The 20,020-nt window shown below is 52.2% G+C and overlaps 2 protein-coding genes across 21 annotated transcripts; one reads left to right on the top strand and one right to left on the bottom strand.

The window, feature by feature from the left end:
• Positions 1-1,726: 1,726 nt before the first annotated feature.
• Positions 1,727-10,047, top strand: ZNF692 (zinc finger protein 692). 13 transcript variants are annotated; one of them, XM_043912525.1, is made up of 13 exons: positions 1,727-1,851; positions 2,512-2,699; positions 2,961-2,992; positions 3,296-3,559; positions 4,106-4,154; positions 4,252-4,374; positions 4,657-4,878; positions 4,966-5,043; positions 5,141-5,219; positions 6,622-6,736; positions 8,971-9,072; positions 9,327-9,426; positions 9,568-10,047. In XM_043912525.1, the coding sequence occupies exons 2-13, from the start codon at positions 2,524-2,526 to the stop codon at positions 9,863-9,865; spliced, it is 1,638 nt and encodes a 545-aa protein (XP_043768460.1). In that variant the 5' UTR covers positions 1,727-1,851; positions 2,512-2,523; the 3' UTR covers positions 9,866-10,047. The 13 variants fall into 13 exon arrangements, with proteins under 13 accessions (XP_043768460.1, XP_043768463.1, XP_043768461.1 ...); XM_043912526.1 differs by having other exon boundaries at positions 1,800-1,944; XM_043912527.1 differs by lacking the exon at positions 1,727-1,851 and adding an exon at positions 1,934-2,027 and having other exon boundaries at positions 4,660-4,878.
• ZNF672 (zinc finger protein 672) lies at positions 6,918-19,256 on the bottom strand. Of its 8 annotated transcripts, none has more exons than XR_006342713.1 (5): positions 18,909-19,172; positions 15,520-15,570; positions 14,610-14,716; positions 13,010-13,111; positions 6,918-7,041 (listed from the first exon to the last, which is right to left on the bottom strand). XR_006342713.1 is itself a non-coding variant. In XM_043912540.1 (5 exons), exons 4-5 carry the CDS (start codon positions 12,885-12,887, stop codon positions 6,992-6,994), a joined length of 981 nt encoding a protein of 326 aa, XP_043768475.1. In that variant the 5' UTR covers positions 12,888-13,111; positions 14,610-14,716; positions 15,520-15,570; positions 18,909-19,172; the 3' UTR covers positions 6,980-6,991. The 8 variants fall into 8 exon arrangements, 7 of the variants coding, with proteins under 7 accessions (XP_043768475.1, XP_043768472.1, XP_043768471.1 ...); XM_043912540.1 differs by having other exon boundaries at positions 6,980-7,041; positions 11,957-13,111; XM_043912537.1 differs by lacking the exons at positions 6,918-7,041; positions 18,909-19,172 and adding exons at positions 18,371-18,831; positions 19,179-19,252 and having other exon boundaries at positions 10,566-13,111.
• Positions 19,257-20,020: the final 764 nt, after the last annotated feature.

Genomic DNA, 20,020 nt, shown 5'->3' with positions numbered 1-20,020 from the left:
ATATGCCATGAAGTGATGGGCCCAGATGATCTTAGTTTTTTTAATATTGAGTCTTAAAATTTTATTTTTTGGGATTTTTTAGGTGGATCCAAACACTTTCACAAATATCCCTATAAAAGAGAAATAGAGGGAGATTTGATGCAGACAAAAGGAGAGGCAGCAACATGACTAGAGAGAGATTGGAATGATGTGGCCACAGGCTTGGGATTGCTAGTTCATCACCAGAAGCTACCAGAGGCAAGGAAAGGATTTTCCCCTAGAATCTTTGTAGCAGAAATATTGCCCTGATGACAACCTCATACTAACTTCAGGCCTTCATAACTATGAGTGAAAAAAAGTCTATTGTTTTTAACCACTAAGTTTGTGGAGGTGTCACAGCAACTACAGAAAACTAATACAGGTGACCTGGAGTAAGGTTTTAGTAGTGAAAAAAGCTGGAAATGATCGGATTCACAACAAATTTTTGCAGATAGTATCAGCAGGATTAGATGATGTAGTCAAGGATAATTCTGAGGTTTTTGTTCTGAACAAGTGGGTGGATGATGGTAACATTTACTGGGAACCTGGGTCTCCTGCATTGCAGGTGGACTTTTTACCATTTGAGCTCCCAGGGAAGCCCTTTAAAGCTGAGGGGCCAAATAAATGAAACAAGAAGAAAAAAGTCCAGAAGAGAGAGGACTTGGTCCACGGAAAAACCCCAAGCTAATCCTCTGAAGAGGATCCAACAAAGGAAAGGAAGAGCCAGGGAGGAGGGAGGAAAACCAGGTGTGTGTGAAGTCACAGAAGTTTAGCTTCTGTGAGGGAAGAGGGGTCATGGAGGGAAATATCTACATTGTCAGATATTGCTTTAAGGGTAGAGAAGCAGAGATGGAGAAGGAAATGGCAACCCACTCCAGTATTCTTGCCTAGAGAATCCCGTGGACAGAGGAGCCTGGTGGGCTGCTGTCCATAGGGTCGCACAGAGTCGGACACAACTGAAACGACTTAGCATGCATGCATGCATTGGAGAAGGAAATAGCAGCCCACTCCAGTATTCTTGTCTGGAGAATCCCAGGGACAGAGGAGCCTGGTGGGCTGCTGTCTGTGGGGTGGCACAGAGTCGGACACTACTGAAGCGACTTAGCAGCAGCAGCAGAGAAGCAGAGAACAGACCACTGCCTTTAACAAAGTGACTGCCCCAGGTGACGTTGACAAAGCCCGTTCTAGTGGCTTGGTAGAGAGAAAAGCTCCACTGGAGTCAACTGAAGAGAGAACGGAAGTGCGGAATAGTCCACAGCAAATCTGGGCAACTTTTCGGATGACTTCTGTCGTGCGTACGTGCTCAGTCACTTAAGTCATGTCCGACTCTGTGCGACCCCATGGATTGCAGGCTGCCAGGCTCCTCTGTCCATGGGATTCTCCGGGCAAGAACAGTGGAGTGGGTTGCCATTCCCATCTCCAGGTGACTTCTGTCGGGGAACAGGGAATTGGGAGGGACAAAGAACTACAAAGTAGGAATGGTTGCAGAGGCCACATCCCTGGGCTGGTTGAAGGGGCTGGGGTCGGCGCACGGGAGGAGGGCTTGGCCCTATGAACTTCATTTCCCTAAGTCTTTGGCCACCAAACACAGGAGCTCGCCGGGGCAGCGACCTTCCACAGCATTTGCAAGGTTCAGCCAGGAACGTGAGCAAGTTTGTATGGGAACCACGGCTCCCAGCAGGCGTTGCGCTGAGCGGCCAATGCGCATGCGCGCGCAAGCAGCCTTCCCCTCTCCCCTTCCCCCCAAGCCCCGGAGCCAGTTCCAGGCTGGAGTCACCGACGCGAAGGGGGACGGGTTCCTCTTAAAAGAGAAACACCGGCGGCGCGCGCGAGGTGGGCCCCTGTCCTCCCGCCGCTCTCCGGGCCTGCGCGCTACACGGGAGAGGCGCAGGCGCAGTCGGGCTGAGGGCGGGTGGGGGCGCTCAGGTAAGGCCGGGGTGGGGGTGGGTCGCGGCGGGAGCTCTGGGCGGCCGGGAAGCTGCCTTAGGAATTGGTCCATCCGACGCAGTGTGAGTGTTCAGTGGGGCGGCCCAGAACGGAATGGGGGATGCCCTCCAGACCCCCGCCCCTCCCCGGCTTTACCCAAGTCGTCCCAACTGTGAGGAGCTCTTCCAGTGCAAACGACCTCGTCCCTCATTTACCAGTAAAGACTCAGGCCTTTTTCAATATAAAACTGTTACCTTACCCTTGACTCCGCCCTAGTTGAAAATTTCTTACCCCATAGCTCCAGTTCTGCACTTCAGTGTGCCGGGGATCAGGCCGTTCTGACTTTGATGCTGTCCCCGTACCTCCCACCCCCACGATACCCACCCCCTAGCACTGGTTTATACGCCCTGACATGTAAGCAGACTTGGTTTGGACCCGGTGGCGGCGAATGCTGTTGCAGTGGTTTGGTTCTGCCCCAATTCACCGATGAGGAAACTGAGGCCCGGGCAAAGGGTGGAGCTGGGGCCTCTGGACCCGTATCTGATCAGCGTCTCCTCCACCCCGCAGGGCCTGGTACTCATGGCGGCCTCCCCTGCGGACGCGTCCCGCAGGCGGCGGGAGAAGCGGCGGCAGTTGGATGCTCGCCGCAGCAAGTACCGCATCCGCCTGGGTGGCCATATGGAGCAGTGGTGCCTCCTCAAGGAGCAGCTGGGCTTCTCCTTGCACTCGCAGCTGGCCAAGTTCCTGTTGGATCGGTTAGGGCCCGGGTCAGGGGTTCTGAGGGAGGGCACCCAGGCTACAACACCCAGCACCTTACCCATCCCCTCTCCCGACACCAAGTGTGGTCCTGTCTCCTTGCCACTGGCAGATTTCTCGTTTCAGAAACAAGGTCAGGGTGGTTTGTGAGCTCCCACGGTCTTCCCCCACCTCTTGGTCCCCTAGTGTGTGAGTGGCCAGAGCCCAGGGCAGTTGGCCACATGGGCCCTTGCTTGACCTGCCTCTTGTCCTCCTGGCAGGTACACTTCTTCAGGCTGTGTTCTTTGTGCAGGTGGGTAGGGAATGGCTGGGGGTAGAGAATTAGGAGCCGGAGGGGGAAGAGGGGGGCAACAGGGAGTGGTGTGACCTAGAAACACCCTCCCTAAGGAGACTGGATCAGAGGGCGCCTTGAGTGAGTTTGGGAAGAGACCGGGGGGGGGGGGGGGGGGGGGGGGGGGGGGAGTTGGACAGCTGAGAGGGGCCACCTGTGGAGAAGGGAGCAGGGGGTTGGGGTATAGGGCTGTGAATGTGGCTCTTCAGGATGAGAGGAGAGGGCCTCCCAGCTCACCCTTGACTGTTGCCTTTACTGCTCTAGGTCCTGAGCCTGTGGCCCCCAAGGAACTGCAGTATCTGGTGCTTCTATCTCACGCTCACAGCCGAGAGTGCAGCCTGGTTCCTGGGCTGCGGGGACCTGGGGGCCAAGATGGGGGGCTTGTGTGGGAGTGTTCAGCCGGCCACACCTTCTCCTGGAGCCCCTCTTCAGGCCCCAAATCTCCAGAGGAGCCAAATCTGACCCCTCTTCCAAGTACTGACGAGAGGAGCTGGTGCCCAGAGGCCAGGAGTGGGCAGGAGCCTGCAGGTAGGCTGGGGGAAAGAAGAGTTATGGAGAAAAAAAGAGGGGAACTCAGAACCCTATTGTGTAACTCAGAACCCCATTCTTCAAAAATGATCCTTTCTCAGTGGAAAAACTCTACACTGATAAGGAAATATATCCTCAATATATTTTTAGGTATGAAAAGCAGAATACAGAATTGGATTTATTGTATGTTACCATTGGTGGATAAATAAGAGAAGAAAGGAATTTATTTGTATGTACTTATGAATGTATAAAAATTTCTGGAAGGGCATATAGGAAAACAGGTTACCTACAGGAAGACTGAGGTGGCTGGGGTATGGATTGGAAAGGAGACTTTTCACAGTGTACCTTTTTATACTTGTTTCTTTTTTTGGGTCATGTGAAATGTACCATCTCTAAAATCAAACAGTCTTTCCTACTCCAGTAGCCTGTGCCCCTTTTCCTTCTTCTTCCTAAGAGTCTTCCCACCACTTCAGGTCTTAGAACTTCACCTGTCCTCATCCCTCCAGTACAGAATTCCTTCCCTTTTGACCTTACCTGTGCCAACAGGTTTGGAATCTAACTGTGATGAGAGGGCTCAGGAGGCCAGGATGCCCAGGTGAGTCTGGGGTTGGGGAGAGGGGGACAAGATAGACCTGGGTGGACAATGGAAGTGAGGGAGCAGGACTTCAAACTTGCCTTCCTTGGACCTGCAGGGGTGCGGGACCCCCACCGGAGACCTTCCCATCCCTCGGAGAAGATGGGGAAGAGGAAGAGGAGGATGAAGAGGAGATGCTCAGTGATGCTAGTCCCTGGACCTACAGCTCCTCCCCAGATGAGCAAGTTGGGGCTGAGGGAGGAGGCTGAACAGAGTGGGCTAGTCGGGGGTGGGGGGTGGGTGGTGGCTGGGGTGGGGGGCACTCAGAGCTTTGCTTTGCAGACTTCAGGCAGTGGCTTGTTGGTGGAGAGGGCAGGGTAGGCTTTGGGGAAGGCAGAAAGAACTAGAGATTTTGAACTGGGTGGAAAGTGAGTTTGGGATCTTTGCAATTTAGGGATTGGGGTTGGGCTGGGGCTGGCTGAGGATCCATGAGATAATGCCCTCTTCTTCATTCTCCTTTCAGCAGTGAGCCAGATGTCCCCAAACCACCCCCTTCCCCTGTCACCCATGCACCTAAGGATGGGGAGATACCCCCGGCCCCTGCAGCCGTCCCAGCTCCTCTTGCTTCGCCATCCTCATCAGCATCCTCTTTGGGTTCTGGAGCTCCTAGGCCTGTAGAAGTCAGGATACAGCCAGAGCTCAGGGGGACCCCTCAAGCAGACCAGCAGACTGAGCCCCTGGCCAGGTAACCTGATGGCTGAGACAGAGGGCAGGGGCGTCCTGGGACATGGCCCTCCCTCGAGGCCCTCCGCTCCCTCTTTGCTGCCCATAGCCCTGGGAGTCAGGCTCAGTCTGCTCTGGCCTCGGCATGGGATGAGGACACTGCTCAGATTGGCCCCAAGAGAATTAGGTAGGACTGGGGAAAGGGGCCCTGGGTAGGGAAGGGTGAGGAGGGAGGTGGGGGAGTGCCTGCACGAGTCCTCCCGCTTCCTGTTCTCCTCCCTCAGGAAAGCTGCCAGAAGAGAGCTGCTGCCCTGTGACTTCCCTGGCTGTGGAAGGATCTTCTCAAACCGGCAGTATTTGAATGTGAGCATGTGAGGGTACAGGTTGGATTCTGTGTAGCCTCGTGGGTGGAGGAGGAGGGCTGAAGGAGAAACTGAGGTAAAGAAACCTGGGGTGTGGAGGGAATTCAGAGCCAGGGAGAGAAGGGTTGGGATGGATGTACAGAGCTTGCCTACACTTATAATCACTAATCCAGGTGACTGGTAGATAAGGCAGGAAACCAAGCCTCAGGGGCACAGCTGCTGCCACTGTGCTTGTTGCACAGGCCCTCTGTTGGCCACATGGAGATAATGGTGGCATTCCTCAGGCTTTTGAGGTGCTGGTGACTGTTCTAAGCACTTGATATGTGTCGAGTCTTCTGATCTTCTCAACATTCCTGTGGAGTGGGCACTGATACTATTCCTGCTTTGCAGATGAGGAAACCAAGGAACACAGAAAGATTAAGCATTGCCGAAGGCTTCTCATTAATGTGTTAAGGTGCTAGGGTTCCTCAGTCCATTGGGCTGCCTCGCTCTGCTGGCTCATGTGGGTGGTTTAGGAGACAGTCTTGTCCTCAGCCTTACTACAGGAGAGATTTGAGGCACAGAGACAGAAGAGTCCAAGCCCCACACTCAGCGAGAGCTCTCACAGGGCTCTGAGGCTGGGGGGCCCTAGACCAGAGGGGTGGTGAGGCCTGGGTGGATGGGATTTGGGAGAAGGGGAAGGTTCCCATGTGGTTGCAAAGCTCTAGGCTTTTGATAAGAACATCAGGGCTGGTCAGACATATTTGAGTCTATTAATGAAGGAGACTGAAGTAGCTTCCAGCAGTAGTTTAAATATGGGGAAATGGGATTATGGAGAAAGGGAAAGCCCATGCAGCTTAGTGAGCCAGGATGTGAAAATTAGACCAGATAAAAAGAGAAATATTTCCTAGAAATACTTGGGGAGTTAAGGTTGAAGAACACACTACCCTTAAAAGTGTTCCAAGTTGAGAGAGAGTGTGTTTCCAAAGCACATTTAGGAGAAAATGATATAATCCCATGGTGAGCTATTAATAAAATGTAGGCCTTCTGAGAGACACTGTTGGGCATTGATATTGATATCAAGGAGAGTAATCATAACCACCCAAAATGTGTTCCCATCCCTGGCAGATGGCAAATATATAGTTAGGGAACCAGGAATGTCAGCAGCACTGCATTTTGTTCAGGGAACTGGGCATTGCAGGGTGATGTTGTGACAAGAAGGTAAGATAATGGAAGTTGAGGGCAGGGCAGAGTAAGGGCAGGGTGGTATCAGGAAGGGATGGGATTGGGGTGCTCACATATAGGTGAGGACTGGACCATAGGTGAGGCGGTGACAAGAACTGCTAAGGAAGAGGGCAGAAGAGCCTGCCTTCTGGGTCAGCTCTGGTGGTCTCCCTGAGAAAACCATGTGCTTCCTTCCCTAGCACCACAAGAAATACCAGCACATCCACCAAAAGTCCTTCTCCTGCCCAGAGCCGGCCTGTGGGAAGTCCTTTAACTTTAAGAAACACCTGAAGGAGCATGTGAAGCTGCACAGTGGTGAGTTGTGGAAATGCCTTCTCATCTCCCCCACTGTGGGTCCTGTCACCTCCCACTGTGGGTACCTTCCCCTCTCCTACAAGGCCCATCACCTCTTATCTGCAGGTTTTGTCACATTGCTCTGGGATAACTCTTCATTCACACACTCATCCTGCACTCTCTTTCTGTTGAGATCTTGCCTGCTTTAAACTGTTATAAGTGCTTGGATTCGGCAGTGAATAAAGCAGGCAGTACTCACCTTGTAAGATGTCCACTCTACTGACACTGGGCCACAAAGAGCTGTGAAAGGTGCTTTGAGCAAAGACCTAAGTGAAGAGAGAATGGAGGCTTAGCCATACCCACAGGCAGCTCATGAGAGGATCCTAAACTAGCATCTCCAAGCATGATCCAGGAATGGAGAGGAAGACAGGAGGTTAGAAAGGAAGAGAGGTCAAATAGGCAGTAGAGGCCTCCAAAACCATCTTCACAATGGCTTGGCTCCTGGCCACGTGTGATGGGCACCGGTATGTTGGAGGGAGGGACACAACTGATTTTAAAAGGAGCATTGTGACTGCCATATGAAGAATAGAGGGACTGCAGAAATGTGCAGCACAGTAATGGCAACCTGGAGAGTCGGTGAGAAGTAGCTGGAGACTGACGAGTGAGTGAAGGTGGATCCCGGGCTACTGTGGGTAGAACAGATTGTCCATGGGTGGGACTGTAGAGTCAGAGGACTTGGAAAAAGCCTTGAGCCTGAGCACCTGGATAGAAGGTGATGTGATTCCCTGAAAATGACACATAAGCAGGCTTCAGGAAAGGGACATGACATTTTATTTGGGACATGCTAATCAGGTGTTCTAGAAAACATGAATCTGAAGTTCAGAGCTGTTGGGTAAAAAAGAAAAAAATGTTCATCATGAGCACTTGGGTGGTGTTTAGAGCTGTGGGTGGAGTGTTTCTACAGGGAGAGAGTGAACATAGGTAGAGAAGAGGTCTGAGCAGGGCAGGTGGGAAGGTCAGCTACAGAGGGGCCAGGGAGGCAGCTGAAGAGCAGTATCCGAGGAGCCAAGTGGAGAAAGCGCTCTAGGGAGGAGGGACGGGTGACCTATGCCAGTGCTGCCAAGCTGAGTGAGATGAGGATGTGGACAAGCCACCAGATAGGGTAGTGGAAAGCTATCCTTGACCAGATGACAAAATGGCATGTGACAAGGGAGATAGCAGCCAGCAGGGGGTGGGTCTGGAGTAGAGAAGAGCTGAGGAAGTGAAGACAGCAAGTACGGACAACTCTTTCGAGTTCTGCTGTGAAGGCAAGCAGAGAAGTAGGTATAAGCTGGAGGGCAGGATCATACAGAGATGATCCCACAGAGAGGAGAGGCTTGCTGATGCCAGGGTTGGGCATCCTTAAGTCAGTGAGGAGGGGGTGTGTCTGGGCACAGTTGGAAGGCAGCCACAGGGAAGCAGGAACTATTCACATATATGGGCACAGAAAGCAAGTTGCCTGGTGTATTAGGTGAGGGGAGGATGTGGGCGTTCTTTCCCGGCTCTTTTCTTCTGGGTGACTTATAAAATGAGGTTATTGCTGAGTGAGTTTGGTAGAAAGAGGAGGTCATGTGCAAAATGCCCTTCTGGACTCTAGAAAGTGGGAGAATGAACTGATCAAGGAAATGCAGAGGTACTGTGATAGGGCAGTGGGGAGGCTTGACTTGTAGTTGTGTATGAAAGTAGAGCCCAAGGTGGGGTATCGGGGAGTTGGTTGTCTGTCCTGCTCAACACACATGTGCAGGCCTGGAGCAACCAAGTGTTGTGTTTATCCTGAGTTGGGTTTTAACCAGGAAAATATAGGTGAGGAAAAGAGAGACAGGTGAAGTGAAGGAAGGCCATGAAGATGCCTTGGAAATGGACTCATCACAGAGAAGGGAAGGAGACAGTGGGAAGGCAGTGGGCCACTGAACTGGCGGCCTGGAGTTGTGGGATTACTGTAACAGGACAAAGGATGACTGGAACTAGGATGCTTGAAATTGTAATTTCTACATGGTGCAGTGATGGTGCATAACCTGGGAGTGGTGGCTGAGGAGGGTGGGGGGGCCAGGTTAGTGAGGGTCTGGGAACCAGGAGAGTGAGGGCTGGACATGTAGAAAACAAATTGACATCAGTGGTAGTGACTGAGGAGAGAGCCTGGAGCAGGAGTTGTGTGGAGTACAAGTTAGTGATGGGGATGAAGGCTATAGGTACATGTGTGTGTGGTCTGATGGCAGGATATACAGAGCGGTGGTTGGGCAGAAGACTACAGGATGCCATGGAAAGGATGGCTGTCTCCTCTGCTGCAGGAGGTGCAGGAGAAAAACCATACCAGGCCTGTGAGAACTGCTAGAGATGGGCAATGGGCAGGTGCTGTTAAGAGCTGGCAGGCGGGTTCAGGGAGAAAGGAGAGGGGATTGGCTCTTGATACCCACATGGTGTCTGTCAGGTCACAGGGCACTGTTGTGGGGCTGGGAGGAGGGAGACATGCAGACTAAATAGGGACAGTACTCCTTTGGAGGACTGGAAGGGGTGGGCCAAGGAGGGCCTCAGTTTGGGGATGGATGCTTGGCTATACCCTATATGCCCACAGACACCCGAGACTACATTTGTGAGTTCTGCGCCCGGTCTTTCCGCACCAGCAGCAACTTGGTCATCCACCGGCGCATCCACACTGGAGAGAAACCCCTACAGTGAGTGTGGGGAAGGGAGCCTGGTGTGGGGTGAAGTGGGGAGGTGTGGAAGGACACCTGGGAAGCTGGGACCAGGAGGAACCCCTGGAGAAGTCAAGATGGGCTGAGGCACCTTCTCTCACTCTGCTCCCCCTGATTTAGGTGTGAGATCTGCGGGTTTACCTGCCGCCAGAAGGCATCCCTGAATTGGCACCGGCGCAAGCACGCAGAGACAGTGGCTGCCTTGCGATTCCCCTGTGAGTTCTGTGGCAAGCGCTTTGAGAAGCCAGACAGTGTTGCAGCTCATCGCAGCAAAAGCCACCCTGCCTTGCTCTTGGCCCCACAAGAACTATCTGGTCCACTGGATTCCTGTTCCAGCATCTTGGCCTCTGCATCCCTGGGGGCCAGTGAAGGATCCAGGTCCTCTCTGGCTCCTCAGGCTCCCATGCTGCTCCCTTAGCAGCAAGTATTCTCCAGAATTTGGGGGATCCAGGGACTGGAAAGGAGCAAGAAGGGCCAGATGCCTGGTGTCCAGGAACTAGGGTGATGGGGAATGCAGGGCAGGGGCAAGACCGGATTTTAGGGGAGCCAGGCTACTTGAGTCTTTCTAAAGGACAGAATAAACCCAGTATTTTACATAGACCTGTGTGGGCAGAGTGAGTATTTTGGCACCTGAGGTACAGAAATCTTGATTCTTTAAGAAACAGGCTCTGCTGGAATGTGCCTGAGTGCACCCTAAGTGCAGGTCCTGTTCCTCTCTCTGCAGCCCCCGACCTGCCCCCACTGTGAGGACCCAGCTTTCTTTCCCAATTCACTTTGGCTTCCCTTTTTTCTGTGGAGAGTCACACACACTCTTGCCTTCAAGTAAGGCAGGGTGTGATCACTAGGTCATTCCAGAGGGATGGGCTGGAGAAGGATTAGAGGTATGTGACTCTGGGCCACATTTGTATTCTTTGTCAACCAAGACAACCAGATGTATAGGAGCCCCTGAAGAGTCTTGCCTTCCACTGCAAAAATGAGGGGGCTATATACATCCAAGGTTGCTGAGCTAGCCTGGGAAGGGACCAGAGACCTTGATTTTTGAAAGGGCCTGTTTCTTGGGTGACTCTTGGTGTTTGCGAATACAGCAGCCTCAGGTTTAACAAAGGGAGCTCTTGGCATCTAGAACTCAAACAATTCTTTATTTCACCACTTGCAAGAAAAAAAAAAAGGCCAATTCCAGGGAATTTTCAACCCTGCACTGTGGCCTCTGTGGAGCTGTTTTCCTGTGGTTCCAAGTGTGATTTGTACATAGCATTCTCACTCCACTTGGCAGTGCCCAGCTTTGTGGACCCATGTGGTCTTATCTCAGATCCCAGGCTAATGTCCCCTACCTCGAGAACACTATCCTGAGAAGCACCCTGATCTGTACACCAACAGGTCTGTCCCATGAGACAGGTGGGCAGCCATGCTGAGGGCTCATGCCCACCTTTACATGCTGTGAAGCACTTCTCTAAGTGCTTCTGATGTGGAGATATCTTTCAGAAAAGTGAGCTCTTCCACTATTTCTCTGCAAATTTCCCATCTCTCAGAAGCTGAGGGAAAAAGCAGCAAGAGACTAACAGCCAAGTGAAAGGAAGAGGCGAGAAGACCACAAGGCTGGTGGGATGTGACTCTAGCCACATCTATAGTCATTACCTGAAGAGATAGGATACCAAAAGTACCCAGAAAGAAAAGGTAGAGGGGACTCAGGCTGCAAAAAGGAGATGGAATAAGAGAAGACAGAACAATGATGGGAAGACAGGCAAGACCTGAGAGCACAGCAGCAGGGATTCGTCACACCAATACTTGGATGCTGTTCTACGCGTGGGGTCTGAGAGGTTTTCACTGCACCTACACCTCAGAGGGGGAGAAGGAAGGACTGAGAACAGGCAAAGAGCTGACAAGGGTTGTAGGTGTAGGGGCACAGTGAGAAGCCAGGTGAAGTTCTACCAAGAGATGGAGAAAGGTGATAGGCCATGCTGTCTTTCCACAGACCTCTGCAAGTTGTCCCACCGTCTCTGTGGCATTGTATGAGTGCTTGTCTAGCCCACTCCAGAGAAATCTCAACAAGTCTCTCTCAACTGAGGCAAAAAACGCCCTGGCTTTTCCTGTCCTGCTTGCCCAGCAACTATGAGTGCAGTGCCTGCCTTGGGCTGAGTGGCAGCGGCAGCAGGAGCAGTGGAGGCGTGAGCACGCCTGTGAGCTCGCTGGTGCTGTGACAGGGAGCGGCTGTGGCTAAAACATTTGCCACACTCCGCACATTCCGCGGGCCGCTCGCCCAGGTGCGTCTTGCGGTGCAGTGCCAGCTTGGAACCTACACTGAAGGCCTTGCCACACTCAGGGCACTTGTGGGGCTTGTGGCCAGCATGGTTGCGCCGGTGCACGTTGAGGTTGGAGACGCATGTGAAGCACTTGCCGCACAACTCACAGCGGTAGGGTTTCTCACCTGTGTGGGTGCGCCTGTGCTTTGTGAGGTCTGAGCGGTCGCTGAAGCAGCGGCCGCACTCAGTACATGGGAAGGGCCTCTCACCTGTGTGGATGCGCTGGTGCACCACCAGGTCAGAGCGCTGCCCAAAGCCCTTGCCACATGTGGCACAGGCATGTGGCCGCTCTCCCTGATGGCTGCGCCGATGGCGCAGCAGCGTGGAGCTCTCACTGAAGCGTCGCCCGCAGTCGCCGCAGGCGTAAGGCTTCTCGCCAGTGTGTGTGCGCTGATGGCGCACCAGTGTGGCGCTCTCCAAGAAGCCCTTGCCGCACTCCGGGCATTTGAAAGGTTTCTCACCCGAGTGCGTCTGCAGGTGTCGCGTTAGCGTGGAACTCTTGCCAAAGCTCTTGCCACACACACCACACTGGTGTGTGTCCAAAGCACCTGGCTGCCGAAGTGTGGAGTCACTGGGGCTCCTAGCTGCGTGGACACGCAAATGGCTCCGAAGTCCAGCGCCACTGTGGAAGGCCCGCGAGCACTGTGTGCAGCGGTGGAGTGTGTCAGCAGGCACAGTTGGTGTTCCCCACGGGTGCGCCCGTGCCAGGTGGAAGCGCAGCGCGCTCTGGCGGAAGGCTCGAGGGCACAGCGGACAGCGGCGGGGCCTCTCAGGAGGGTGCCAGCGGCGCCGGTGCAGCAGCAGAGCCGGGAGGTGTGGAAAGCACCCACCACAAGCTCGGCAGCGGCAGGAGCGGATGCGCCGTCTGTGTACGCTCTGGTGCAGGTCAAGGCGGCCGCTGTGGCGGAAGCTCTGGCCACACTCACTGCAGATGTAGAGCGTCTGGCCCGCGTGAGTACGTCTATGTGCACGGAGGTCTGAGGCCTCTGCGCATCGCTCACCACACTCTAGGCAGCGGAAGCTGCTGTCACCACTGTGGGCGCGCTCATGCCGCAGCAGCACTGAACTGTAGCGGAAGCTTTTGCCACACTCACTGCACCCATAAGGTCTGCCCGCTGCCACCTCTGAGGCAGCGAACATGGTGAGGGCCAGGTTGGGAGCCCTCAGGGTGCAGAGTGCCACTCACACTCTGGAGTCCACCTTCTCCATCTGCGTTATTTTTAAGGCATAGAAAGGGAACAGTAGCAAAGGGAAAGAGAGACCTGGAAAATTGGTCTGTAGATTCCAGGGTTCCTTCTCTCATGGCAGGTGCTGTGGCTGTTTCAGAGGTGGGCTGCAGCTAGGTTTACCATGTACCATGAGCCCTGCAGAGAGAAGGTCACTGTGAGCTTCAGCAACACCTATGACAGCTACACCTTGGGGAATGGAGGGTCAAGCACAGGCTCCCTGTTTTCTGTAGCTCCCTCAGTTACGTCATCTCTTGAATTCCATTCTCCAAGAGAGGAGGCAAAACCATGGGAGTCCTAGAAATATAGGCCAGGGAGGCGTGTGTCCTTGTGCCACTAGGAAGGGCAGGAGGGACTCAGAGGGAAGTTTGCCTCCAGTACAGTGCTCAGAAGAGGAGGAAGAGTGTCCAGCTTGTTTTATAGCCTTAGACCAGGGATCCCAGCCTGGTCATGCACTAGGAAATGACCAAGGAGGGATGGGCAATGAGAAGTCCCCTAGGCCTAAACCAATCAAAGCCTCCTTCCAAAGACTCAGGGTTTCCTGAGTAACCAATGTGAACTGAGCCAGGCCTAGACTGGAAGTGGTGAAGCATAACCCCCTCAAGCAGCAGCAGCCCAGGCAACAGGCTCAGGAATGGCTGGGACCTGAGCAAGGGAAGGTATTTGACAAAACGGAAGTATGGCTCCTTGGCCTTGGACAGCACCTGATAAGCAGTCACTCCACACCAGGGCACAGTCTCCAAGTTCCCTGGCCTAACCTTAAGAAAGTGAAGCAACTCAGGACCCAGGAAAGGGGTAAAAGAATATTATCAAAAGTTGATGGTATTATTAAAGAAAGTGAAGTGAAAGTCGCTTAGTCGTGTACAACTCTTTGCAACCCCATGGACTGTAGTCCATGGAATTCTCCAGGCCGGAATACTGGAGTGTGTAGCCTTTTCCCTTCTCCAGGGGATCTTCCCAACCCAGGGATCGAACCCAGGTATCTCACATTGCAGGCGGATTCTTTACCAGCTGAGCCACAAGGGCAGCCCATTACTGAAGAAGTGCTTTTCAAATTTCTAGGGAGGGCGGGGAAGGAAGAAGGAAAATCCTTTCTGATTCTCAGGGCATCCAAGTTGTTTGCAAACATTCTGCAGACTTTCCTCACTACCCCAGCTCCAAGGATCTGAGAACCTGAAGTAGCAAAGAAGCCCCTTTATGGGGATGAAATCTGCTCTGCTATTCTCTTTATCTCAAATGGTATCCCTGAATCCTTCTGACAAGTTGGCCCAGATGGCTGTCCATGAGTAGGATCAGCATTTGTGCACAGAACTTCCTGTGCCCTCTATCTAAAGCACAAATGGGGCTGCTCTCCTAACCTGGCTGGCCTCATCACTGACTGCCTCAAGACCCATGGCTCTGTCCCCAGTTCAGTTCAGTGGGACATGGGAGACAGGTATAGTCACTATCAATTACAGCCATGTCACCCAACAGATCAGAGATAGGAAGTAAACAATAGTCATCAGTCATTTTCTTATTAGCAGATGGCAACTCTAAATTTCCAGAGCTGTGGTTAAAACACCCCACAGATGGGGTTCTAATCTTCTGGATGCAAATGGAGTCAATTTAAAAAAGCCTTTAAAGCTAAGCTACAGACCTGCAGGAGTGGGCTCTGAAGCTTCTGCTCCCCTCCGTACTACTGGGCAGGAGTGGCTGATGTAGGATGTTCTCTCTCTGTGCCTCTGGAGCAGGGTGTGCTGTGCCCTGCAGGAGGGATAAAATAAGAGGGAAAATGTGATTTTAAACTGAGCAGAGAGGACAGATGCAAGAAGAGAGAAGGGAACATTTCCTGAAAGAGAGGTATTTTTTAAACGGATATTTTCAAGTATAAAAAACAACAAGAAGAGTATCACAGATCACTCACTCACCTTCAGCATTTATTTACATTCTAAATTATGGTTCATCTATGACATCCCTCCAACTTGCCCCAGCCCATACTTGTTTTTGGAGATGGGGTGGGGGAGGTGCACAGGAATATTTTAAATCCTGGTCATCTTATTCAAAGAGTTTTAAAATCTGTAATTAGGAGTAAGAGACCTCTGCAGACCTGAGAACAGACTTTAGAGTGAGTCTCTTGGTTCTCCCAGAAGGAGTTTTCAGCCCAGACACCTGCTTGGGTTGCTGATTCTAACTGGTCAAAATCAAAGTAATGTTTGCTCTCGTGTGAATAAAACCTCTCAGGGGTCAGTGGTTGATCCCAAATGCCAAGGAAAGCAAGGCTTATGTCCTAGTGAGTGTTCCCCTCACCTGAGTGTCTCTGGAGACCCTGGCACCTCTCAGGCCAAATTTCTGGGATCGAACCCTCTACCAGTCTACCGCTTTCAAGGGTACATGTCCAAGGAAGGTAAGACAAATGTACAAGCATAAACACACACACATAAATGACATAAACAAAGATACCATTTTGCCCCATTACAGACATGGAATAAGAGACCCTGGTCTAGGGTGCAGGTTTGGTGCTTGAGTGTCAAGGTGTATCCTTCAAGTTTCACTTCTGTTCACCTTACCCCATACTGGAGCTTGCCCTTGAAGGAAACGGTCTATGCCTGGAAGAAAATCTGAAAAAAAAAAAAAAAAGTATTACCCTGACAACAGAACAATTTCCAGACTGTCCTAACCATCATTTTCCTGATTGAGTTTTGAAGTGTTATACCACCAAATTTCTTTGACCCTGGGGAAAAAAATAAGTACAAGGGAAGGGGGTAATTATGTGTGAATTTACAAAAAATCCTAGTTGTTTAATTTTAGTAGCTTTCAAGTATTTAATACTTAACAGATTTATTATATGTAACTAATAAAAGACAAGTACTAAGAAGATAAGCTAATGGCAAAACTTAACATCACAATACATTTCTGAGTTTCGTTTACCACAAAACGTATTTGTTTCTTAGTAGATATTGCCAGCATTTCATGTCATATCTAATGGTTCACAGGAGTGTTGGACTAAATCAGGATTTAGTACATTTACTAACAATCTTCTGTGAGAGAAGTGTAGTTCTTTTTCTTCTGAGTTGTACTGTTCAGTCAGAATAAAGATTTTCCTCCCTGGTTATCTTTTCTGCCAGGTCAACATTTCTGGGGCATTGTGAAGAGGTGAATGATCATCTCAAAATTCCTCCATCTTTAAGCCAGAGTTGGATGCAGATGTGGGTTTGAGGGCCAAATGGCTTGGAACACATACAAAGGGAGGCTGCCCCACCTCACAGTCCCTGGAGGGGACTGCACGGAAAGGCCACTAACCTCCCTGGCCACTCTTCTCGTCTCCTAAGATGTAGGGCTCTGGCCACACCCTCCAGAGGGTCCATTTGCTCTTCAGGAAAGTGAATATCTATAGTGCCATGTAGATCTGTTTGGGACTTGGGGTTGTGACTAGTGCAAAGCCTATCTCTGCTACTCTCCTAGTTGTTACTAGCATCAGTATGGAATGGCTCTCGTATGTTCCTGTGTATGTACCACTTTCCTCCTCCCACTAGTCCTTTGGGGGTGGGTATTACTGGGTACCCCTGTGTGACCTAAGGTTCCCCTGTGGTGTGAGCTTTTCTAGAGCCACTCGGGTGGCAAGTGGGTCCAGGGACAGGAAAGGGATGGCAGGCCAGGAGGCCTGTCTCTGATTCTCCCTAATAGTCTCCAGCCCCCTGGCCCCGGCCAGTTGATAGTAGCAGATCAGGAAGTCCCAGGTGACCTCACAGGCTGCCATGGGAGTTGGGCTCACTTGTGCTTTGCATTCGATTCTTTGCAATCCTGGTATGAGAAAGGAAACCGTTGGCCTTAGAAGTGGTTTGGAGAGTGGTAGCTGAATTTGGGAGAGAAGACTCTTCTGCTGGCCTCTCTCTATATACTTAAACCCCACCCTAGTCCCAGCCCTAAAGTCTGTTCTGTTGCCCCAGGCTTAATGACAGTGTAGTCTCAAGGACTCCGAGATACCCCTAAAGGCAGATGAAATTTTACATCCATTATGAAGCAAATGATACACTTTTCACTGCTGGGAGGAGGAGGAGGGAGGAATTGGATGGATGGAAAAGTTTCCCTGGCCCACTGGAGCCTGATTTGGGTCTTTTCCACTTGTAGTTCTTTCTACCTGAAAGCCCTTTCCCTTCTTCATTCAATGCTCTGCCCCAATAATCCGTCCGCAGAGAAACCCTACTGAGCACCTCCACTCCTCCAGCCCACCCCCCGCCCCCGGCTTTATTCTGAATAATCAGTGAAAGTATCATTAAAGAGTGATTCCCAGTCCACTCTGGAAAGGTTTCAGTCTCTTTTCTAAGTGAGGATGGGGTATGAAATCCAGAGCAGCAGAGTGGTCACTCCTCACTTCCCTCTTTCCCTTAACAGAAACAAGGTCCAGTATTTTAAAAGACCTTGTCTCTTCCAGCTTCAGATCCAGTCTGACATGTTTAAAGAGTTGGTGGAAACAGAAATGACAGTTCCCCCTTCCCCTCAATTGCCCAAGCCTGATCATGATCCAAGCAGATTCTTTTGCAACTTTTTTTCACAAAGATTTTTCCTGTGAAATCTGGGAAGTGTGGAGAAGGTATGTATGTTGACAGGGAGAGAACATAGCAGAATAGTTTATTCTCTATGTTCCTTTGACACTCGGGCAAGACTACAGCTCAGAAGAGCCAGAGGAGCCCAGAAGTGGGATGAGGGGAAGGACTATAAGGTGGTTTGCATTCCTCCTGGGCCTAGCAATAAGTTGGGCACACATAAGGCATCTAATGCTTTTTAAAAATGATGTATTAATCTGGAATGCTATTCTTTCAAGCATTAGGTTCCTGGAGGAGAGTGCCTCTCTCTAGTCATCTTATCCTCCATAGCCCTATCCCCTGCATACACTGCAAATACTCAGTCTTGGTTTACTAACTAGGAACTGCAACCTCTGTAGGGTAACTAGAGAGCCAAGTATCCAAGATTTGGGTCTTCATGACTGGCTGTGTGACCTTGGACAGGGGAGTCGTGTGCCTAACACTCCTGCCTGAGAAAACTCAGTAGAGGAAACTATTATAACGTCTCCCACGAAAAGAGGTAGGTGTAAAGTCTGAGAACGGCAGTTGCTGAGTTTTTAGGATTTACTCTTCCCAGGACAGTTTTGAGGAACTCTGAAAAAGGGGTCTGACTCCTACCTCCTAAGCATCCTAAACGTTCTGCAAAACCTTTCAAGGCCTTCTCCTCCCCGACTGCCCCCAACCCCCGCAAAGAACCCTACTTAATGGGATTAGAGAAGTGTGGGGCTTTCGCAGACCCTCGACAAACACCGGGGGCTTAGAGTAAGCATTGACGTTGATTACACATTTTAAGGCTTGGTGTCTAGCACTTAACGGGAGCTGAGAACAACTATTCGAGGAATGAAGAACGCCGCACCTGAGCAGATCGCCTTCCCTGGCCCCCCTCCGCAGCGCAGCCAATCCCGGGCGCGTCAGTTAGTTTTCGTCACGAGTTGCTGGTCAGATTCTCCTAGGAAGAAATTTCCCATCCCTGGGCCTATCTCAACTCTTTGCTCTAGGCGCCAGCCCACCCGAAGGGCAAGACAGGGTACCAAAAACGTAGTGTAGAGTAGGGGGCGTTTAATATGGTCGGGACCCGGAGGCTGCCGCTGCCCTTTTTTTTCGGACTCAGCCTGGCGATATTTGCGTCGTGGGGCCGCCAGCAACGAAGGTCACAGCGGGAAGACTGGTGAGGACATACGGAGGGCAAGGCCTGGGAGGAGCAGGCCGCGCGGCAGCAGCGGACGCGGGCCGGCCAATCCCTTGCTCCGCTGGGCCTCTGCGTCACTAGTTGCCAGGGCGGCGTTCTTCACGGCGGCAGACGCTGGCCGCCCGAAGCTGAGGGAAAAAGCCGGGCGACAATTGGGGATGGCTGCCCCGCGCTAACCCTCCCTCCCGCCCCTCGGTCCCCTCACCGGTCGCCGACTGGCTCCTCGGACACCGCGCGGCTCCCACTCAGCTGGGTCGCTGACCCCCGCCTCCCGGATTGCGGGACTGTGGCGGGGAAGGGAGGGAAGGAGCGCGAGGCGGCCTAGTGGGGGGAACTGGGAGGTGCCTCGGGATTGAGGGTCACGCTCCAGCCCCGCTCTCCCGTGTTGGCCAGTGGCCTGCCTCACGCCGGTGCGTCACCGGTTGCTGGGAGAACTACTAGACGTACGACGGCTTCACTAAAGGTTCGGCCTTACCTGCGCGGGCCGGAATTCCAGTAAGGGGGCGGGACCAATAGACGGAGCCTCTGGAGACTCCGGGCCCGCCTCCCTCCCGCGTCAAGGCCCCACCTTCTTCCTGGGATCAACCAATCCCTGCCTCCTCCTTTGCCTACGTCCCACCCCGGTCTCTTCCCGCCCAATCAAGAGGAAAAGGCTCTGAGCCCCTCGCACAGCCTCAGCGCCTAGTGGCGGAGTCCAGGTGCATGCTTTTGTGTTCCTGCGGTTCACAGGGGCAGGCGGGGACGCAGAAGGATATCCCCGCTGGTGCCGCAGCCTGGCTAGGGGTGCCCCGGGGTGGAGTGACCTTGGGGGCCACCCGCCCGAAAGTCCCGGCAGTAAGCTAGTGACTTCTTACAAAGAGGCCACACGTGATACCTGTTATCTTAATCCTTGCCACAGCCCTGCCAAGGAATTGATAACCCGTCCGAGATTGCACTACTAATATTGGGGGGTGCTCCTAGTCGGCTTTCCATTTGTCTCTACAAAAGCATACTGGCTGAGCTCTCTGTTCAATGTCTTGTTCCACTTAGATGTGCTGTTAATATTTTCCAGAAACGCATTTGGGGATGTGACTGTCTGCCCTCAGGGCTGCCTGTCAGGCTCCGGATGATGCCACTCAAGATCATTCTTTACCAGTTCTAATCTTCCTTTCATGGTCACTTAGTGCCACATATTTTGTCATCCATCCAGAGTTTCTACCCCTCTCCTCTGCTCAGTTCAGTCGCTTAGTCGTGTCCGACTCTTTGCGACCCCATGGACTGCAGCACGCCAGGCCTCCCTGTCCATCACCAACTCCTGGAGCTTGCTCAAACTCATGT

The sequence above is a fragment of the Cervus elaphus genome, chromosome 9, assembly GCF_910594005.1.
Source record: "Cervus elaphus chromosome 9, mCerEla1.1, whole genome shotgun sequence".
Lineage (NCBI taxonomy): Eukaryota > Metazoa > Chordata > Mammalia > Artiodactyla > Cervidae > Cervus > Cervus elaphus.
This window is presented reverse-complemented; position numbering and strand designations above follow the sequence as displayed.